The sequence below is a fragment of the Scyliorhinus canicula genome, chromosome 16 (assembly GCF_902713615.1).
Source record: "Scyliorhinus canicula chromosome 16, sScyCan1.1, whole genome shotgun sequence".
NCBI classification, from domain to species: Eukaryota; Metazoa; Chordata; class Chondrichthyes; order Carcharhiniformes; family Scyliorhinidae; genus Scyliorhinus; species Scyliorhinus canicula.
In genome coordinates this window covers 92,060,194-92,079,824 of record NC_052161.1, presented here as the reverse complement: position 1 = coordinate 92,079,824, position 19,631 = coordinate 92,060,194, and the positions used below count along the sequence as shown (strand labels likewise).

Sequence of the window (19,631 nt, the reverse complement as noted above, 5' to 3'; positions counted from 1 at the left end):
GGGAGGGGCCCTTTGAAATCGATACTGAGCCTTTCAAAGGGCCGGGTTGCCTTTACCAGGTGGGCCTTATCTGGTCGATAGAAGTGCGGTTTACACTCTGCACAGATTTGGCAGTCCTTGGTTACAGCTCTGACCTCCTCGGTGGAGTAGGGTAGGTTGCGGGCCTTGATATAATGGACGAGCCGGGTGACCCCCGGGTGGAAGAGGTCATCGTGGATAGTCCGTAGTCGGTCATCTTGCGTGCTGGCCCTTTGTGCCGCGGGACAGGGCATCTGGGGGCTCGTTGAGCTTCCCAGGACGATATACTATATCGTAGTTATGGGTGGAGAGTGCAATCCTCCACCTCAAGATCTGATTAGTTCTTGATTTTGCCCCGCTGCGTATTGTCGAACATGAAGGCTACCGATCGCTAGTCAGTGACGAGGGTAAACCTCCTACCAGCGAGGTAGTGCCTCCAGTGCCGCACGGCTTCCACGATGGCTTGGGCTTCTTTTTTGACTGAGGAGTGTTGAAATTCAGAGGTGGTGAGGGTGCGCGAAAAGAACGCTACCGGTCTGCCTGCTTGGTTGAGGGTGGCGGCGAGAGCGACCTCTAATGCGTCGCTCTCCATCTGGAAGGGGATGGCTTTGGCGATGTCCTTCTTGATGCAGTTGAAGGCCTGGTGGGCCTCAGTTTCCAGTGGAAAGATGGTGGCCTTAATTAGTGGGCGGGCTTTGTCCGCATAATTGAGGACCTACTGGGTGTAATATGAAAAGAACCTAAGGCACCTCTTCAGGGCCTTGGGACAGTAAGGGAGAGGGAGTTGCAGGAGGGGGCGCATACGGTCAGGGTCCAGCCCTAGGACCCCGTTCTCCACAACGTAGCCAAGGATGGCTAGTCTGGTTGTGCGGAAAACGCATTTCTCCTTGTTGAAGGTGAGATTGTGGTTTGGAGAAATCGGTGGAGGTTGGCGTCGTGGTCTTGCTGATCATGGCCGCAGATGGTGACATTGTCCAAGTACGGAAATGTGGCCCGCAGCCTGTACTGGTCCACCATTTGGTCCATTGCTCTTTGGAACACCGAGACCCCATTAGTGACGCCAAAGGGGGACCCGGAGGAAATGGAAAAGGCGGCCATCTGCCTCAAAAAGCCGTCCACGGGCGGATTCGGGAGCGGGTGATATGCAGACTTCAGATCCACCATGGAGAACACCCGGTAGTGCGCGATCTAGTTAACCATGTCTGCAATTCTGGGGAGGGGGTACGCATCGAGGTGCATGAACCAGTTTATAGTTTGGCTGTAATCAACCACCATCCGGAACTTTTCCCCGGTCTTGACGACCACCACCTGAGCTCTCCAGGGGCTATTGCTGGCCTCGATGACTCCCTCCCACAAGAGACGCTGGACCTCGGACCTAATGAATGTCCTGCCTGCATGCTATACTGCCTGCTTCTGGTGGCGACTGGTGTGCAGATGGCGGTGAGGTTTGCAAAGAGAGGAGGAGGGTCTACTTTTAGGGTTGCGAGGCTGCATATGGTGAGTGGGGGCAGGGGCTCCCCCGATCTTCAGGGTTAGGCTCCTGAGGTTACATTGGAAATCGAGTCCCAATAGGAAAGGAGCGCAGAGGTCTGGGAACACATATAATTTAAAGTTAGCGTACTCAGAGCCCTGTATTGCTAGGGTTGCAGTAGTGCACCCTTGGATCTGCACCGAGTGCGACCCAGAGGCGAGGGAGATAGTTTGTTGCGCCGGGAAAATTGGGAGCGAGCAGCGTCTTACCATGTCCGGGTGAATGAAGCTCTCCGTGCTCCCGGAGTTGAAGAGGCAAGGCGTCTCGTGCCCGTTAACCCAGATGGCCATCTTGGAGGTCCGGAGGTGCTCGGGTCGCGACTGGTCCAGGGTGACCGCACTGAGCTGCGGGTAGCCGGCGGCGTGGTTGGAGGTGCTGGGGTGGCTCTGCGATGACTGTCCATATTGATCATACGCGTCAAGTGGCGTAGCAGATTGCGGCCAAGATGGCGGCCCCCAGTTGGTCGAGCGTGGCGGGCGGTGAGGAAGATGGCGGCCCCCATGGATCGCACGTGGCTGGCCGCGTGGGGGAGGGTGGCCAAGATGGCGTGCCCCGTGCGTCGCATGTGCTGTGAGGGCTGGAAGATGGCCGCCCCCACTGATAGCACACGAGGCTGATGACACGTCTGCAGGGGGCAGAGTCGGCAGACACGCTGTCACACTGCGGGGTCTGCGGGCCTGTGAGTCTGAGGATCGGAGTTCGAGTTCTTAGATCTGGTCAGGCAGACTTTGGTGAAATGTCCTTTTCTCCTGCAGCTGCTGCAGTTCGCGCTGCGGGCCGGGTAGCGCTGTCGGGGGTGTTGAGATTGGCCGCAAAAATAGCAGGGTAGACCCCCCATGATGGGCGGACGGCAGCGCGGCACAGGCCTGGGGTAGCCTTGGTCGGGGGTCCACAAGGGGGTTGCATTGTAAGCCGGGAACACAGTAAGGTTCTGAAACGCAACCTCCAGAGAGGTGGCTAACGTTATCGAACAGGTGCTGTCTCACATAATTCAACTAGACTCCCGCCACGTAGACGTCTTGGACGGTGAGTTCCAAGTGCTGAGTGGCCGTAACGGCTTGGTAATTACAGTTGCGTGCGAGGGCTTTGAGGTTGCATAGGTCGTCATCTAGCGACTCCCCGGGACGCTGGCGGCGAGTGGTGAAGATGTGTCGCGCGTAGACCTCGTTCACGGGCCGTACGTATAGGCGTTCGAGCATCGCAAGGGCGTCTGTGTAGGAGGAGGCCTCGTCGAGCTGAACAGAAATGCGATGGCTTACCCGTGCGTGGAGGAGGCTCAGCTTCTGTTCATCGGTGACGGACGGTGTGGATGAGGCAGCGAGATAGGCCTTGAAGCATCAAGGCCAGTGCCAAAAAATTTATTTTGCCTCCACAGCTTGCAGATTGAGTTCCAGTCGATCAGGTTTGAGGGCTTATCCCATAGTTGTGTTTAAGCTGATTAAATTGATGCGACCATCAATTCACTCAAAGACTCGAGGAGATGTAAAGCCAGGTTTTAATCAGCTTAGAACAGTGCCTGCCTGCGACTGGTACAATACTGCGGACTGCCTACGGGTCACCTGCTCTTTATACTTCCTTTCAAGGGGAGGAGCCATGGGCGGAGCCCGTACAGTCCCCAACGTATCCCCCTGTGGGTGAAGCCACACAATGGCCCATAGGTGGAGCCCACAAGGTCAACAACATAACATAGCTGTAACACAATGGCAGAACATGATACTAATACACTAGTGAATTACTAGTACTATACATTCACCACACACACATGTCGCCTTGCGAACACCAGGCCGTCAGAGAGTGCCCTTCATTAATAGGAAGGGGTTCCACTCCCTAAGCATCCAGCTCATGTGCGACCACCACATGAAGATCATGCAAGGTGGTCGCTTCCTGGGGAGTGTGCACGACAGCTACGTCCTGGGGCACTCGGACATCCCCGGCCTCTTCAAGGAGCGCCCCAGGATGGCCAATTGGCTCTTGGGGGTCAAGGTGTGCCGCTGAAGACCTGGTTAATGACACCGGTACGGAGGCCAGTGACAGAGACAGAGATCCAATACAAAGAGGCCCATGAGGCCACCCAGGCTGTAATTGTGCGGTGCATCTCAGTCCTCAAAATGAAGTTCCGATGCTTCGACGGCTCTGGTGGTGCCTTGGAATATACCCCACCCCCAGAGGGTTGCCTGCTTTGTCCTGCACAACCTGGCACAGCAGCGAGGCAATGTGCCGGAGATGGAGGGGGAGGATTATGTGACCACCTCCAAGGAGGAGAAGGAGGATGCACTGGACCAAGAGGAGCTGGAGGACCCGCAGGACCAGCCAGAGGATGGAGTACAGAATAGACTGATGCGGGTTCGGCAGCCCCGGAGGGCCAGAGGGGCCTTCAGAGGCGCTAACAATTGCACACAAAGACTCGAGACAAGTACAATCAAGGCTTTATTGCTGTGTGATGCTATTCCTCCGGCGGCAGCTGTAGAATAGGATCTCAGTGACTCACACGCATATTTATACACAAGCACCCTGTGGGCGGAGCTAGCCGGCAGGGGCTTACCAGAGGAACCTGTATTACAGGTACAGCCATACATCCCCCTACTGCAAGTACACATATCTACAGTGGTTATACCACCACACCTTCATCCTCATCTGCTTCACTGAGGCTGGACTTGTCCATTATTTACCCTCTCCCTAAATGCCCTCCCTTCCTGCCCCTTGCCCCCCCCCATCCCTCTGCCTTTCCCACCCTCCGAGTGCCGCTCCCACACCCCTTCACCTTCCCCTTCCCCCCCCCTGGGGGGTGATGATAACCCACAGAGAGCTGAGCACTGGTGCTCATTCAATGCCATATTCTGACCCCCTGTCTACTGAGTGCTCGCTCACAACCATCACCTGCCGGGGTGTGCCGGGGGAGGGGGCACGGGTGGGGTGTTAGAAGTCTAGGACCTCCAGGTCCTGGGACAGCATAGCGGAAGAAAGTGCCAAAGGGGTCATATTCATATTGGGCTGAGCATCGTAAAGCTGGGCGGCAGTTCCCACTCGCTACCACATTTAGAAACTGTTTCGTTAAATCGTGCCCAGAGGAAAATTGCTTATTGTCACAAGTAGGCGAATGAAGTGAGGCACTCTCAATTACGACGCGAAAGCGAGGTCAGTAATCAAAGGCTTTAATAAACAGAGAACAGGACAGCATCCAAGTGAAGTGTGCTCGCAAAATGGAGTCTCAGCTTATATCCTGTTTCCAGGGGGCGTAGCCAGAGGCGGAGTCCCCCAGGGTTCCAAGCCTCTTAAAGGGGCAAGGTATTAAAGGTAAATACCGATCATCACATTCACCCCCTGTTTAAAAAAAAACACATAATCCATCGGGAAGTGTTTTAAATTCTAAGTTCAGTCTTTGTGGTGGTCTGATAGTCCGTGCTGACTTTCGCTGCTCCGGTGGTGGCGCCGTGGATGCGGTCGGTTCCGATGGTGGTCTATCCGGGAGCACGGTTGACTGAACCTTTGCCCGCCTTGGAGAGGGGCGGGTATCAGGAGTGATTAGGGTGGTCAGTGCCGGTGCCGGCTGGGGGGCAGGGGGCGCTATGGGGGGCGCTGTCGGAGTCGGCGGTCGGTGCGGGGCCGGGAGCGTCGGTAGAGGGGGTGGGGGGGGGGCGGTGGGGAAAAAGTCGGGGTCGGTGGGGTCAGTGGGAGAGCCAGCGGGTGCCAAGTCTCGCAGGGATATAGTATCCTGCCTAACGTCGGGTGGTGCTCGACGTAGGCATATTGAGGGTTTGCGTGCAGCAGGTGGACCCTCTCGACTATGGGATCCGTTTTATGGCTCCTCACGTGCCTCCGGAGTAGGACTGGATCCGGAGTCGTCAGCCAGGGTGGAAGCGAGACCCCAGAGGTGGACTTCCTGGGGAAGACAAACAAACAATTGTGAGGGGTCTCGTTCGTGGCCGTACAGAGGAGCGACCTAATGGAGTGCAGGGCATCGGGTAGGACCTCCTGCCAGCGGGCGATCGGGAGACTCCTTGACCGTAGGGCTAGGAGGACAGCCTTCCAAAACTGTCGCGTTCTCCCTCTCCACTTGCCCGTTTCCCCGCGGGTTATAGCTCGTCATCCTGCTCGAAGCGATGCCCTTGCTGAGCAGGTACCGACGCAGCTCATCGCTCATGAACGATATACCCCGGTCGCTGTGAATGTAAGCGGGGAAACCAAACAGAGTGAAGATGCTGCGCAGTGCCTTGGTCACGGAGGCCGAGGTAGTATCGGGGCAGGGGACAGCAAAATGGAAGCGGGAGAATTCGTCGATGACGGTGAGGAAATAGATGTTGCGGTTGTTGGATGGGAGAGGCCCTTTGAAGTCCACGCTTAGTCGCTCAAAGGGCCCAGAGGCCTTTATCAGGCAGGCCTTGTCTGGTCGATAGAATTGCGGTTTGCATTCCGCACAGATCTGGCATGCCTTAGTCATGGCCTTGACCTCTCCTGTGGAGTAGGGTAGGTTGTGGGACTTGATGAAGTGGGCAAGCCGGGTGACCCCCGGGTGGCAGAGGTCATCGTGGATGGCTCTCAGGCGGTCCAATTGCGCGTTGGCGCACGTGCCGCGAGACAGGGCATCTGGGGGCTCGTTGACCTTCCCCGGGCGATATTTAATATCGTACGTATAGGTGGAGAGTCAGTGGCTCACCCGCCATGTAGTAAGCACAGCTTGCGAGCGCTGTCGACATCAGACGGTGAGGAGTCCAGATAGTCCTCGAAGCACCGGAGCCAATGTTTAAAATTTTCCGGGGTTTCCGGCGGCCTGCCGTCCAGGTTGAGTTTCTCTGGTTTCAGAGCGCTGTCCATCTTGATGTGTTCTCTGTTTATTAAATTGAGGCACTCTCAATTACGACGCGAAAGCGAGGTGAGTAATCAAAGGCTTTAATAAACAGAGAACAGGACAGCATCCAAGAGAAGTGTGCTCGCAAAATGGAGTCTCAGCTTGTATCCTGTTTCCAGGGGGCGTAGCCGGATGCGGAGTCCCCCAGGGTTCCAAGCCTCTTAAAGGGGCAAGGTATTAAAGGTAAATACCGATCATCACATAAAGTTACTGTGAAAAGCCCCTCCCTTCGGGGAGGCTGGTACGGGAATTGAACCCGCGCTGCTGGCCTGCCTTGGTCGGCTTTAAAAGCCAGCACTTTAGCCCTGTGCTAAACAAGCTCCCTGAAACACAGAGTGAGCGACGGAAAGAGCGAGACAGAGTGAGTGGGGGACAAAGTGCTGCAGAGAGTTAGCGACAGAGAAATTGAGGCAGAGATTGAGCGAGGGAGAAAAAGCAGCAGAGTGAGTGAAGGAGAAGCAAAGCAGAGAGTGAGCGAGGGAGAGAGTGAGACAGCGAGTGAGCGAGGGAGAGAGTGAGACAGAGAATGAGCGAGGGAGAGAGTGAGACAGCGAGTGAGCGAGGGAGAGAGTGAGACAGAGAGTGAGCGAGGGAGAGAGTGAGACAGAAAGGGAGAGAGTGAGGGAGAGAATGAGTGAGGGAGAGAGTGAGCAAGGGAGAGAGTGAGAGGGAGAGACTGAGTCAGAGTGAGCGAGGAAGAGTGAGACAGTGAGTGAGCGAGGGAGAGAGTGAGACAGAGAGTGAGCGAGGGAGAGAGTGAGACAGAGAGTGAGCGTGGGAGAGAGTGAGCCAAAGAGTGAGTGAGGGAGAGAGTGAGACAGCGAGTGAGCGAGGGAGAGAGTGAGACAGAGAGTGAGTGAGGGAGAGAGTGAGACAGCGAGTGAGCGAGGGAGAGAGTGAGACAGAGAGTGAGCGAGGGAGAGAGTGAGCCAAAGAGTGAGTGAGGGAGAGAGTGAGACAGCGAGTGAGCGAGGGAGAAAGCAAAGCAGAGAGAGCATGGGAGAGCGCGAGTGAGAAAGTGAGCGAGGGAGAGAGTGAGACAGAGTGAGCGAGGGAGAGAGTGAGGCAGAGATTGAGCGAGGGAGAGAGTGAGACAGAGTGAATGAGGGAGAGAGTGAGCGAGGGAGAGAGTAAATGACTGAGAGAGTGAGACCGAGAGTGAGCGAGGGAGAGAGTGAAACAGAGAGTGAGTGAGGGAGAGAGTGAGACAGAGTGAATGAGGGAGAGAGTGAGACAGAGAGTGAGCGTGGGAGAGAGTGAGACAGAGAGTGAGCCAGGGAGAGAGTGAAACAGAGAGTGAGCGAGGGAGAGAGTGAGCCAAAGAGTGAGTGAGGGAGAGAGTGAGCGAGGGAGAGAGTGAGACAGAGTGAATGAGGGAGAGAGTGAGCGAGGGAGAGAGTAAATGAGGGAGAGAGTGAGACAGAGAGTTAGCGAGGGAGAGAGTGAGACAGAGTGAGCGTGGGAGAGAGTCAGACAGAGAGTGAGCGAGGGAGAGAATGAGACATAGAGAGTGAGGGAGAGTGTGAGGGAGAGAGTAAGTGAGGGAGAGAGTGAGCGAGAGAGTGAGTGAGGGAGAGAGTGAGCGAGGGAGAGAGTGAGCGAGGGAAAGAGAGAGTGAGAGAGAGTGAATGAGGGAGAGAGTGAGACAGCGAGTGAGCGAGGGAGAGAGAGGGTGAGTGAGGGAGAGAGTGAGACAGAGAGTGAGCGAGGGAGAGAATGAGACAGAGAGTGAGCGAGGGAGAGAGTGAGACAGAGTGAGCGAGGCAGAGGGTGAGACAGAGAGTGAGCGAGGGAGAGAGTGAGACAGAGAGTGAGCGAAGGAGGCAGTGAGACAGAGAGTGAGCGAGGGAGCGAGCGAGCGAGGGAGAGAGTGAGCGAGGGAGAGAGTGAGATTGAGAGTGATTGAGGGAGAGAGTGAGACAGAGAGTGAGCGAAGTAGACACTGAGACAGAGTGAGCGAGTGAGTGAGAGAGAGAGTGAGGCAGAGTGAGCAAGGGAGAGAGCGAGAGAGAGAGTGAGCAAGGTAGAAAGTTATGGCGACAGTGAGATTGGATTGGATTGGATTGGTTTATTGTCACGTGTACCGAGGTACAGTGAAAAGTATTTTCCTGCAAGCAGCTCAACAGATCATTCAGTACATGGAAGAAAAGGGAATTAAACAAAATTCAAGAAAATTCAAGAAAATACATGAGAATACATAATAGGGCAACACAAGATATACAATGTAACTACATAAGCATTGGCATCGGATGAAGCATATCGGGGTGTAGTGTTAATGAGGTCAGTCAATAAGAGGGTAGTTTAGGAGTCTGGTGACAGTGGAGAAGAAGCTGTTTTTGAGTCTGTTCGTGCGTGTTCTCAGACTTCTGTATCTCCTGCCCGATGGAAGAAGTTGGAAAAGTGAGGAAGCCGGGTGGGAGGGATCCTTGATTATGCTGCCCGCTTTCCCCCGGCAGCGGGAGGTGTAGATGGAATCAATGGATGGGAGGCAGGTTTGTGCGATGGACTGGGCGGTATTCACGACCCTCTGAAGTTCCTTGCGGTCCTGGGCCGAGCAGTTGCCATACCAGGCTGTGATGCAGCCCGATAGGATGCTTTCTATACTGCATCTGTAAAAGTTGGTAAGGGTTAATGTGGACATGCCGAATTTCCTTAATTTCCTGAGGAAGTATAGGCGCTGTTGTGCTTTCTTGGTGATAGCGTCGACGTGAGTGGACCAGGACAGATTTTTGGAGATGTGCACCCCTAGGAATTTGAAACTGCTAACTGATCAGCTGTTCTGGGGAAATTTGCATACGTGCAGTGCGGTCAGCCTAAGTTGAAGGTGAACCTGCGAAGAAGACCCAAGGAGTTTGAGTAAAGGCAAGCAACCAGCAGAGGGCAGCAGAGCAGAGCTACTGATCAGCTGTTCTGGGGAAATTTGCATACGTGCAGTGCGGTCAGCCTAAGTTGAAGGTGAACCTGCGAAGAAGACCCAAGGAGTTTGAGTAAAGGCAAGCAACCAGCAGAGGGCAGCAGAGCAGAGCTACTGATCAGCTGTTCTGGGGAAATTTGCATACGTGCAGTGCGGTCAGCCTAAGTTGAAGGTGAACCTGCGAAGAAGACCCAAGGAGTTTGAGTAAAGGCAAGCAACCAGCAGAGCAGAGCTACTGATCAGCTGTTCTGGGGAAATTTGCATACGTGCAGTGCGGTCAGCCTAAGTTGAAGGTGGTTTGTGGAGGGGCTGTTGGCAAGTGACAGTTAAACCCGAAACACTTTGTGAGTGTTTCCCACCCTACGGTGGTTGGGAAGCGGGAGCAGGGGCCTGTCGTGAAGGTGAGTGAGTGCCTTTAAATTTGCTTACCTTTCAGCGGGATCAGGGTTTGAGGTAATATCAGGTAAGCTCTTCCTTTCTTTTTCTTGTTTTTTTTTAATCTAGAGGGGATGTCAGGGAAGGCAGTACAATGCTCCTCCTGCAGAATATTTGAGGTGAGGGAAGCCGTCAGTGTCCCTGCTGATTTCATCTGTGGGAAGTGCACCCAACTCCAGCTCCTCAAAAACCGTGTTAGGGACCTGGAGCTTGAGCTGGATGAACTTCGGATCATTCGGGAGGCAGAGGGGGTCATAGATAGGAGCTTCAGGGAAGTAGTTACACCAAAGACTGGAGATAGATGGGTAACTGTAAGAGGGACTGGGAAGAAGCAGTCAGTGCAGGGACCCCCTGCGGTCGTTCCCCTGAGTAACAAGTATACCGTTTTGGATACTTGTGGGGGGGACGACTTACCAGGGGTAAGCCATGGGGTACGGGCCTCTGGCACGGAGTCTGTCCCTGTTGCTCAGAAGGGAAGGGGGGAAAGGAGTAGAACATTAGTAATTGGGGACTCAATAGTCAGGGGCACAGATAGGAGATTTTGTGGGAGCGAGAGAGACTCACGTTTGGTATGTTGCCTCCCAGGTGCAAGGGTACGTGATGTCTCGGATCGTGTTTTCCGGGTCCTTAAGGGGGAGGGGGAGCAGCCCCAAGTCGTAGTCCACATTGGCACTAACGACATAGGTAGGAAAGGGGACAAGGATGTCAGGCAGGCCTTTAGGGAGCTAGGATGGAAGCTCAGAGCGAGAACAAACAGAGTTGTTATCTCTGGGTTGTTGCCCGTGCCACGTGATAGTGAGATGAGGAATAGGGAGAGAGAGCAATTAAACATGTGGCTACAGGGATGGTGCAGGCGGGAGGGATTCAGATTTCTGGATAACTGGGGCTCTTTCTGGGGAAGGTGGGACCTCTATAGACAGGATGGTCTACATCTGAACCTGAGGGGCACCAATATCCTGGGGGGGAGATTTGTTGTTAGTACTCTTTGGGGGGGTTTAAACTAATTCAGCAGGGGCATGGGAACCTGGATTGTAGTTTTGGGGTGCGAGAGATTGAGAGTAGAGAGGTCAGGAGCACAGTTTTGACTTCGCAGGAGGGCGGCAGTGTTCAGGTCTGTGGTTTGAAGTGTGTCTATTTCAATGCCAGGAGTATACGAAATAAGGTAGGGGAACTGGCAGCATGGGTTGGTACCTGGGACTTCGATGTTGTGGCCATTTCAGAGACATGGATAGAGCAGGGACAGGAATGGTTGTTGCAGGTTCCGGGGTTTAGGTGCTTTAGTAAGGTCAGAGAAGGGGGCAAAAGAGGGGGAGGTGTGGCGCTGCTAGTCAAGGACAGTATTACGGTGGTAGAAAGGATGCAAGATGGGGACTCTTCTTCCGAGGTAGTATGGGCTGAGGTTAGAAATAGGAAAGGAGAGGTCACCCTGTTGGGAGTTTTCTATAGGCCACCTAATAGTTCTAGAGATGTAGAGGAAAGGATGGCGAAGATGATTCTGGAAAAGAGCGAAAGTAACAGGGTAGTTGTTATGGGAGACTTTAACTTTCCTAATATTGACTGGAAAAGATATAGTTCGAGTACATTGGATGGGTCGTTCTTTGTACAATGTGTGCAGGAGGGTTGTCTGACACAATATGTTGACAGGCCAACAAGAGGTGAGGCCACTTTGGATTTGGTTTTGGGTAATGAACCAGGCCAGGTGTTAGATCTGAGGTAGGTGAACACTTTGGAGACAGTGACCACAATTCGGTGACCTTTACGTTAGTGATGGAAAGGGATAAGTATACCCCGCAGAGCAAGAGTTATAGCTGGGGGAAGGGCAATTATGATGCCATTAGACATGACTTAGGATGTGTTGGTTGGAGAAGTAGGCTGCAAGGGTTGGGCACACTGGATATGTGGAGCTTGTTCAAGGAACAGCTATTGCATGTTCTTGATAAGTACGTACCAGTCAGGCAGGGAGGAAGGGGTCGAGCGAGGGAACCGTGGTTTACCAAAGAAGTGGAATCTCTTGTTAAGAGGAAGAAGGAGGCCTATGTGAAGATGAGGCGTGAAGTTTCAGTTGGGGCGCTTGATAGTTACAAGGAAGCGAGGAAGGATCTAAAGAGAGAGCTGAGACGAGCAAGGAGGGGACATGAGAAGTCTTTGGCAGGTAGGATCAAGGAAAACCCAAAAGCTTTCTATAGGTATGTCAGGAATAAAAGAATGACTAGGGTAAGAGTAGGGCCAGTCAAGGACAGTGGTGGGAAGTTGTGTGTGGAGGCTGAGGAGATAAGCGAGATACTAAATGAATACTTTTCGTCAGTATTCACTCAAGAAAAAGATAATATTGTGGAGGAGAATGCTGAGACCCAGGCTATAAGAATAGATGGCATTGAGGTGCGTAGGGAAGAAGTGTTGGCAATTCTGGACAAGGTGAAAATAGATAAGTCCCCGGGGCCGGATGGGATTTATCCTAGGATTCTCTGGGAAGCCAGGGAAGAGATTGCTGAGCCTTTGGCTTTGATTTTTAGGTCATCATTGGCTACAGGAATAGTGCCAGAGGACTGGAGGATAGCAAATGTGGTCCCTTTGTTCAAGAAGGGGAGTAGAGATAACCCCGGTAACTATAGGCCGGTGAGCCTAACGTCTGTGGTGGGTAAAGTCTTGGAGAGGATTATAAAAGATACGATTTATAATCATCTAGATAGAAATAATATGATTAGGGATAGTCAGCATGGTTTTGTGAAGGGTAGGTCATGCCTCACAAACCTTATCGAGTTCTTTGAGAAGGTGACTGAACAGGTAGACGAGGGTAGAGCAGTTGATGTGGTGTATATGGATTTCAGTAAAGCGTTTGATAAGGTTCCCCACGGTCGGCTATTGCAGAAAATACGGAGGCTGGGGATTGAGGGTGATTTAGAGATGTGGATCAGAAATTGGCTAGTTGAAAGAAGACAGAGAGTGGTAGTTGATGGGAAATGTTCAGAATGGAGTTCAGTTACGAGTGGCGTACCACAAGGATCTGTTCTGGGGCCGTTGCTGTTTGTCATTTTTATAAATGACCTAGAGGAGGGCGCAGAAGGATGGGTGAGTAAATTTGCAGACGACACTAAAGTCGGTGGAGTTGTAGACAGTGCGGAAGGATGTTGCAGGTTACAGAGGGACATAGATAAGCTGCGGAGCTGGGCTGAGAGGTGGCAAATGGAGTTTAATGTGGAGAAGTGTGAGGTGATTCACTTTGGAAAGAATAACAGGAATGCGGAATATTTGGCTAATGGTAAAATTCTTGGTAGTGTGGATGAGCAGAGGGATCTCGGTGTCCATGTACATAGATCCCTGAAAGTTGCCACCCAGGTTGATAGGGTTGTGAAGAAGGCCTATGGTGTGTTGGCCTTTATTGGTAGAGGGATTGAGTTCCGGAGCCATGAGGTCATGATGCAGCTGTACCAAACTCTGGTACGGCCGCATTTGGAGTATTGCGTACAGTTCTGGTCGCCTCATTATAGGAAGGACGTGGAAGCTTTGGAACGGGTGCAGAGGAGATTTACCAGGATGTTGCCTGGTATGGAGGGAAAATCTTATGAGGAAAGGCTGATGGACTTGAGGTTGTTTTCGTTAGAGAGAAGAAGGTTAAGAGGTGACTTAATAGAGGCATACAAAATGATCAGAGGGTTAGATAGGGTGGACAGCGAGAGCCTTCTCCCGCGGATGGAGGTGGCTAGCACGAGGGGACATAGCCTTAATTGAGGGGTAATAGATATAGGACAGAGGTCAGAGGTGGGTTTTTTACGCAAAGAGTGGTGAGGCCGTGGAATGCCCTACCTGCAACAGTAGTGAACTCGCCAACATTGAGGGCATTTAAAAATTTATTGGATAAGCATATGGATGATAAGGGCATAGTGTAGTTAGATGGCCTTTAGTTTTTTTTTTCCATGTCGGTGCAACATCGAGGGCCGAAGGGCCTGTAATGCGCTGTATCGTTCTATGTTCTATGTTCTATCTCTAACTCGGCCCCGTTGATGCTGACAGGAGTGTGCACAGTACTTTGCTTCCTGAAGTCGATGACCTGCTCTTTAGTTTTGCTGGCATTGAGGGAGAGATTGTTGTCGTTACACCACTCCACTAGGTTCTCTATCTCCCTCCTGTATTCGGACTCGTCGTTATTCGAGATCCGGTCCACTATGGTCGTATCGTCAGCAAACTTGTAGATGGAGTTGGAACTAAGTTTTGCCACGCAGTCGTGTGTGTACAGGGAGTAGAGTAGGGGGCTAAGTATGCAGCCCCACGTGGCCCCGGTATTGAGGACTATTGTGGAGGAGGTGTTGGTGTTCATTCTTACGGACTGTGGTCTGTTGGTCAGAAAGTCAAGGATCCAGTTGCAGAGTGGAGAGTCAAGTCCTAGGTTTTGGAGCTTTGATATGAGCTTGGCTGGGATTATGGTGTTGAAGGCGGAGCTGTTGTCAATAAATAAGAGTCTGATGTAGGAGTCCTTGTTTTCGAGATGCTCTAGGGATGAGTGTAGGGCCAGGGAAATGGCGTCTGATGTGGACCGGTTGCGACGGTATAGGAATTGAAGTGGGTCAAGGCGTTCCGGGAGTATGGAGGTGATGAGCTTCATAATCAGCCTCTCGAAGCACTTCATTACAACTGAGAGAGTGAATGAGGGAGAGAGCGAGAGAGAGAGTGAGTTTGGAGAGAGTGAGACAGAGAGTGAGCGAGAGAGAGAGTGAGAAAAAGTGAGGGAGAGAAGGGTGAGACAGAGTGAGGGAGAGAAGGGTGAGACAGAGAGTGAGCGAGGGAGAGAGTGAGAGAGAGTGAGCGAGGGTGAGAATGAGACAGAGAGTGAGGGAGAGAGTGAAACAGAGAGTGAGCGAGGGAAAGAGTGAGACAGAGAGTGAGCGAGGGAGAGAGTGAGAGAGAGAGTGAGTGAGGGAGAGAGTGAGACAGAGTGAGGGAGAGAGGGTGAGACAGAGAGTGAGCGTGGGAGAGAGTGAGTCAGAGCCTGAGCGAGGGAGAGAATGAGACAGAGAGTGAGCGAGGGAGAGAGTGAGACAAAGTGAGCGAGGGAGAGAGTGAGACAGTGAGTGAGGGAGAGAGGGTGAGACAGAGAGTGAGCGAGGGAGAGAGCGAGACAGAGTGAGCGAGGGAGAGAGTGAGACAGAGAGTGAGCGAGGGAGAGTGAGCGAGGGAGAGAGCGAGAGAGAGTGAGCGAGGGAGAGAGCGAGACTGAGTGAGCGAGGGTCAGAGTGAGACAGAGAGTGAGCGAGGGAGAGAGTGAGACAGAGAGTGAGCGAGGGAGAGAGTGAGACAGAGAGTGAGCGAGGGAGAGAGTGAGACAGAGTGAGCGAGGGAGAGAGTGAGACAGAGTGAGTGAGGGAGAGAGTGAGCGAGGGTCAGAGTGAGACAGAGAGTGAGCGAGGGAGAGAGTGAGTCAGAGCCTGAGCGAGGGAGAGAATGAGACAGAGAGTGAGCGAGGGAGAGAGTGAGACAAAGTGAGCGAGGGAGAGAGTGAGACAGTGAGTGAGGGAGAGAGGGTGAGACAGAGAGTGAGCGAGGGAGAGAGAGAGTGAGCGAGGGAGAGAGTGAGACAGAGAGTGAGCGAGGGAGAGTGAGCGAGGGAGAGAGCGAGAGAGAGTGAGCGAGGGAGAGAGAGAGTGAGCGAGGGAGAGAGTGAGACAGAGAGTGAGCGAGGGAGAGTGAGCGAGGGAGAGAGCGAGAGAGAGTGAGCGAGGGAGAGAGCGAGACTGAGTGAGCGAGGGTCAGAGTGAGACAGAGAGTGAGCGAGGGAGAGAGTGAGACAGAGAGTGAGCGAGGGAGAGAGTGAGACAGAGAGTGAGCGAGGGAGAGAGAGAGTGAGTGAGGGAGAGAGTGAGCGAGGGAGAGAGTGAGAGAGAGAGTGAGCGAGGGAGAGAGTGAGACTGAGAGTGAGCAAGGGAGATAGCGAGACAGTGAGTGAGGGAGAGAGGGTGAGACAGAGAGTGAGCGAGGGAGAGAGTGAGACAGAGAGTGAGCGAGGGAGAGAGAGAGATAGAGAGTGAGCGAGGGAGAGAGAGAGTGAGCGAGGGAGAGAGTGAGATAGAGAGTGAGCGAGGGAGAGAGAGAGTGAGCGAGGGAGAGAGAGAGTGAGCGAGGGAGAGAGTGAGATAGAGAGTGAGCGAGGGAGAGAGTGAGAGAGAGTTAGCGAGGGAGAGAGTGAGACAGAGAGTGAGCGAGGGAGAGAGTGAGAGAGAGTTAGCGAGGGAGAGAGTGAGACAGAGAGTGAGCGAGGGAGAGAATGAGACAGAGAGTGAGCGAGGGAGAGAGTGAGAGAGAGAGAGTTAGCGAGGGAGAGAGTGAGACCGAGAATGAACGAGGGAGAGAGGGTGAGACAGAGAGTGAACGAGGGAGAGAGCGAGACAGAGTGAGTGAGGGAGAGAGTGAGACAGAGAGTGAGGGAGGGAGAGAGTGAAACAGAGAGTGAGTGAGGGAGAGAGTGAGACAGAGAGTGAGCGAGGGAGAGAGTGAGACCGAGAGTGAGCGAGGGAGAGAGTGAGATAGAGAGTGAGCGAGGGAGAGAGGGTGAGACAGAGAGTGAGCGAGGGAGAGAGCGAGACAGAGTGAGTGAGGGAGAGAGCGAGACAGAGAGTGAGCGAGGCAGAGAGTGAGCGAGGGAGGAAAAGAGGCAGAGAGCGAGGGAGCGAGTGAGACAGAGAGTGAGCGAGGGAGAGAATGAGACAGAGAGTGAGCGAGGGAGAGAATGAGACAGAGAGTGAGCGAGGGAGAGAGTGAGACCGAGAGTGAGCGAGGGAGAGAGTGAGATAGAGAGTGAGCGAGGGAGAGAGGGTGAGACAGAGAGTGAGCGAGGGAGAGAGCGAGACAGAGTGAGTGAGGGAGAGAGCGAGGGAGAGAGTGAGACAGAGAGTGAGCGAGGGAGAGAGTGAGACCGAGAGTGAGCGAGGGAGAGAGTGAGATAGAGAGTGAGCGAGGGAGAAAGCAAAGCTGAGAGTGAGAATGGGAGAGTGTGAGCGAGGGAGAGAGCGAGACAGAGAGTGAGCGAGGCAGAGAGTGAGCGAGACTGAGAGAGCGAGGGACAGAGTGAGATAGAGAGTGAGCGAGGGAGAGAGTGTGAGAGAGTGAAATAGGGAGAGAGTGAGCGAGAGAATAAGTTTGGAGTGAGACAGAGAGGGAGCGAGGGAGGGTGAGACAGGAAAGAAAATGCTGCAGAGAGTTAGTGAAAGAGAAAGTGAGGCAGAGAGTGAGCGAGGAAGGAAAAGAGGCAGAGAGCGAGGGAGAGAGTGAGACAGAGAGCGAGCGAGGGAGAGAATGAGACAGAGAGTGAGCGAGGGAGAGAGTGAGACAGAGAGTGAGCGAGGGAGAGAGTGAGACAGAGAGAGCGAGGGAGAGAGTGAGACAGAGAGAGCGAGGGAGAGAGAATGAGCGAGGGAGAGAATGAGACAGAGAGTGAGCGAGGGAGACAGTGTGAGAGAGTGAATGAGGGAGAGAGCGAGCGAGAGAATAAGTTTGGAGAGAGTGAGACAGAGAGGAAGCGAGGGAGAGAGTGAGTGAGGGAGAGAGTGAGACAGAGAGTGAGCGAGGGAGAGAATGAGAGAGAGTGAGCGAGGGAGAGAGTGAGACAGAGAGTGAGCGAAGGAGTGAGTGAGCGAGGGAGAGAGTGAGCGAGGGAGAGAGTGAGACAGAGAGAGCGAGGGAGGGAGAATGAACGAGGGAGAGAGTGAGGGAGAGAGTGAGACAGAGAGTGAGCGAGGGAGAGAGTGAGGGAGAGAGTGAGGGAGGGAGAGAGTGAGAGAGAGAGTGAGTTTGGAGAGAGTGTGACAGAGAGTGAGGGAGAGAGTGAGACAGAGTGTAAGAGAGGGAGACAAATTGGGAGTGAGCCAGGCAGGCACAAAATGCGAGGGAGTGATTGCAACAGTCTGAGGGAGTGAGAGATTGCTGGATGGTGGGAAAAAAGCGAGTGTGAGAGTTTGTGACGCAGAGTTGGAAATAGAGAGAAAAACGGATAGGAGTTCAGAAGAATGAGGGGTGATCTCAGAAACCTATAAAATTCTAACAGGATTAGACAGGGTAGATGCAGGAAGGATGTTCCCGATGATGGGGGCACAGTCTGAGGATTCGGGGTAAACCATTTAGGACAGGGATGAGAAATATCTTCAACCAGAGAGTGGTGAGCCTGTGGAATTCGTTACCACAGGAAGCAGTTGAGTCCAAAACATTTATGTTATCAAGAAGCAGTGAGATATAACACTGAGGGTGAAGGGGATCAAAAGATATTGGGAAAGCAGGATTAGGCTATTGAGTTGGATGATCAGCCATAATCGTGATGAATGGCAGAGCGAGCTTGAAGGGCCGAATGGCCTCATCCTGCTCCTACTTTTTCTATGTTTCCAAGAGATTGCAGTGCTCAAGAGAGGAAGATGGGGTGAACAATGGAAAGAGAGGTTTAAGAATGTAGGGATGGAGGGGAAGGCGAGGGGGGATGGATGGAGGGATTGTTGATTGAGATGCCCTCTCTGTTATTCTGTCTCCCTCACTCACTTCTGCCTCTCTCTGTCACCCTCCATGTCACTCTCTCTCTGTCTCTCTCTCTCTGTCTCTCCCTATTACTATCTCTCTTATCTCCCTCTCTGTCTGTCTTGCCTTTCTGTCTCTTGTCTCTGATTTCCTCTCTCTGTTTGCATTTCTCTCTCTGTACTTGTCTCTGTCTGCATGCCTCTTTCTCTGTCTCTCTTTCTTTCTGTTTCATACACTGTCCTTTTCTCTGTCTATCCCTCTCTACTCCAATGATTGTGTCTGACCTTTCGAACAGGATATGGGACTGAAGATTTTGACGAACACAGAGTATCACAGACCCATTGAATGTGAGATGAGCGAAGACATCAGTAAGTCCTGTGGGAATCCTCTGAACTCCGGCTGAATGCCTGAGCATGATTCTGTGTGTGGATCTTTCAACTGGGGAAGAGGGAGGGGCTGGAGAATGTACATCAGAACCCTTCAACAGGAGCTCCCCCCCTCCCCCCACCCAGACTGTGTGGGACTCCCCCCACCACAGACCCATAGCAGCTAGACTGGGGACCCTTCACCACAGATCCAAGCCCCCCCCAGACTGGGGACCCCTTCCTACAGACCCTCACACCCACCCCTCACAGACTGCAGGACCCCTTAACACAGACCCTCCTCTAGAATAAGAACATAAGAACATAAGAACTAGGAGCAGGAGTAGGCCATCTAGCCCCTCGAGCCTGCTCCGCCATTCAGTGAGATCATGGCTGATGTTTTGTGGACTCAGCTCCACTTTCCGGCCCGAACACCATAACCCTTAATCCCTTTATTCTTCAAAAAACTATCTATCTTTACCTTAAAAACATGTAATGAAGGAGCCTCAACTGCATCACTGGACAAGGAATTCCATAGATTCACAACCCTTTGGGTGAAGAAGATCCTCATAAACTCAGTCCTAAATCTACTTCCCCTTATTTTGAGGCTATGTCCCCTAGTTCTGCTTTCACCCGCCAGTGGAAACAACCTGCCCGCATCTATCCAATCTATTCTCTTCATAATTTTATATGTTTCTATAAGGTCCCCCCTCATCCTTCTAAATTCCAACAAGTACAGTCCCAGTCTACTCAACCTCTCCTCATAATCCAACCCCTTCAGCTCTGGGATTAACCTAGTGAATCTCCTCTGCACACCCTCCAGTGCCAGTACGTCCTTTCTCAAGTAAGGAGACCAAAACTGAACACAGTACTCCAGGTGTGGCCTCACTAACACCTTATATAATTGCAACATAACCTCCCTAGTCTTAAACTCCATCCCTCTAGCAATGAAGGACAAAATTCCATTTGCCTTCTTAATCACCTGTTGCACCTGTAAACCAACCTTCTGTGACTCATGCACTAGCACACCCAAGT

General features: G+C 52.7%; 1 protein-coding gene across 1 annotated transcript in view; it reads left to right on the top strand.

Moving 5' to 3' along the window:
* LOC119951033 (alpha-2-macroglobulin-like) overlaps positions 1-19,631 on the top strand; it is a 226,915-nt gene that overhangs the window by 114,579 nt on the left and 92,705 nt on the right. The window contains exon 21 of the mRNA XM_038774067.1: positions 18,530-18,602. Coding sequence (XP_038629995.1) covers positions 18,530-18,602 — 73 coding nt within the window. The remainder of the gene's footprint in view (positions 1-18,529; positions 18,603-19,631) is intronic.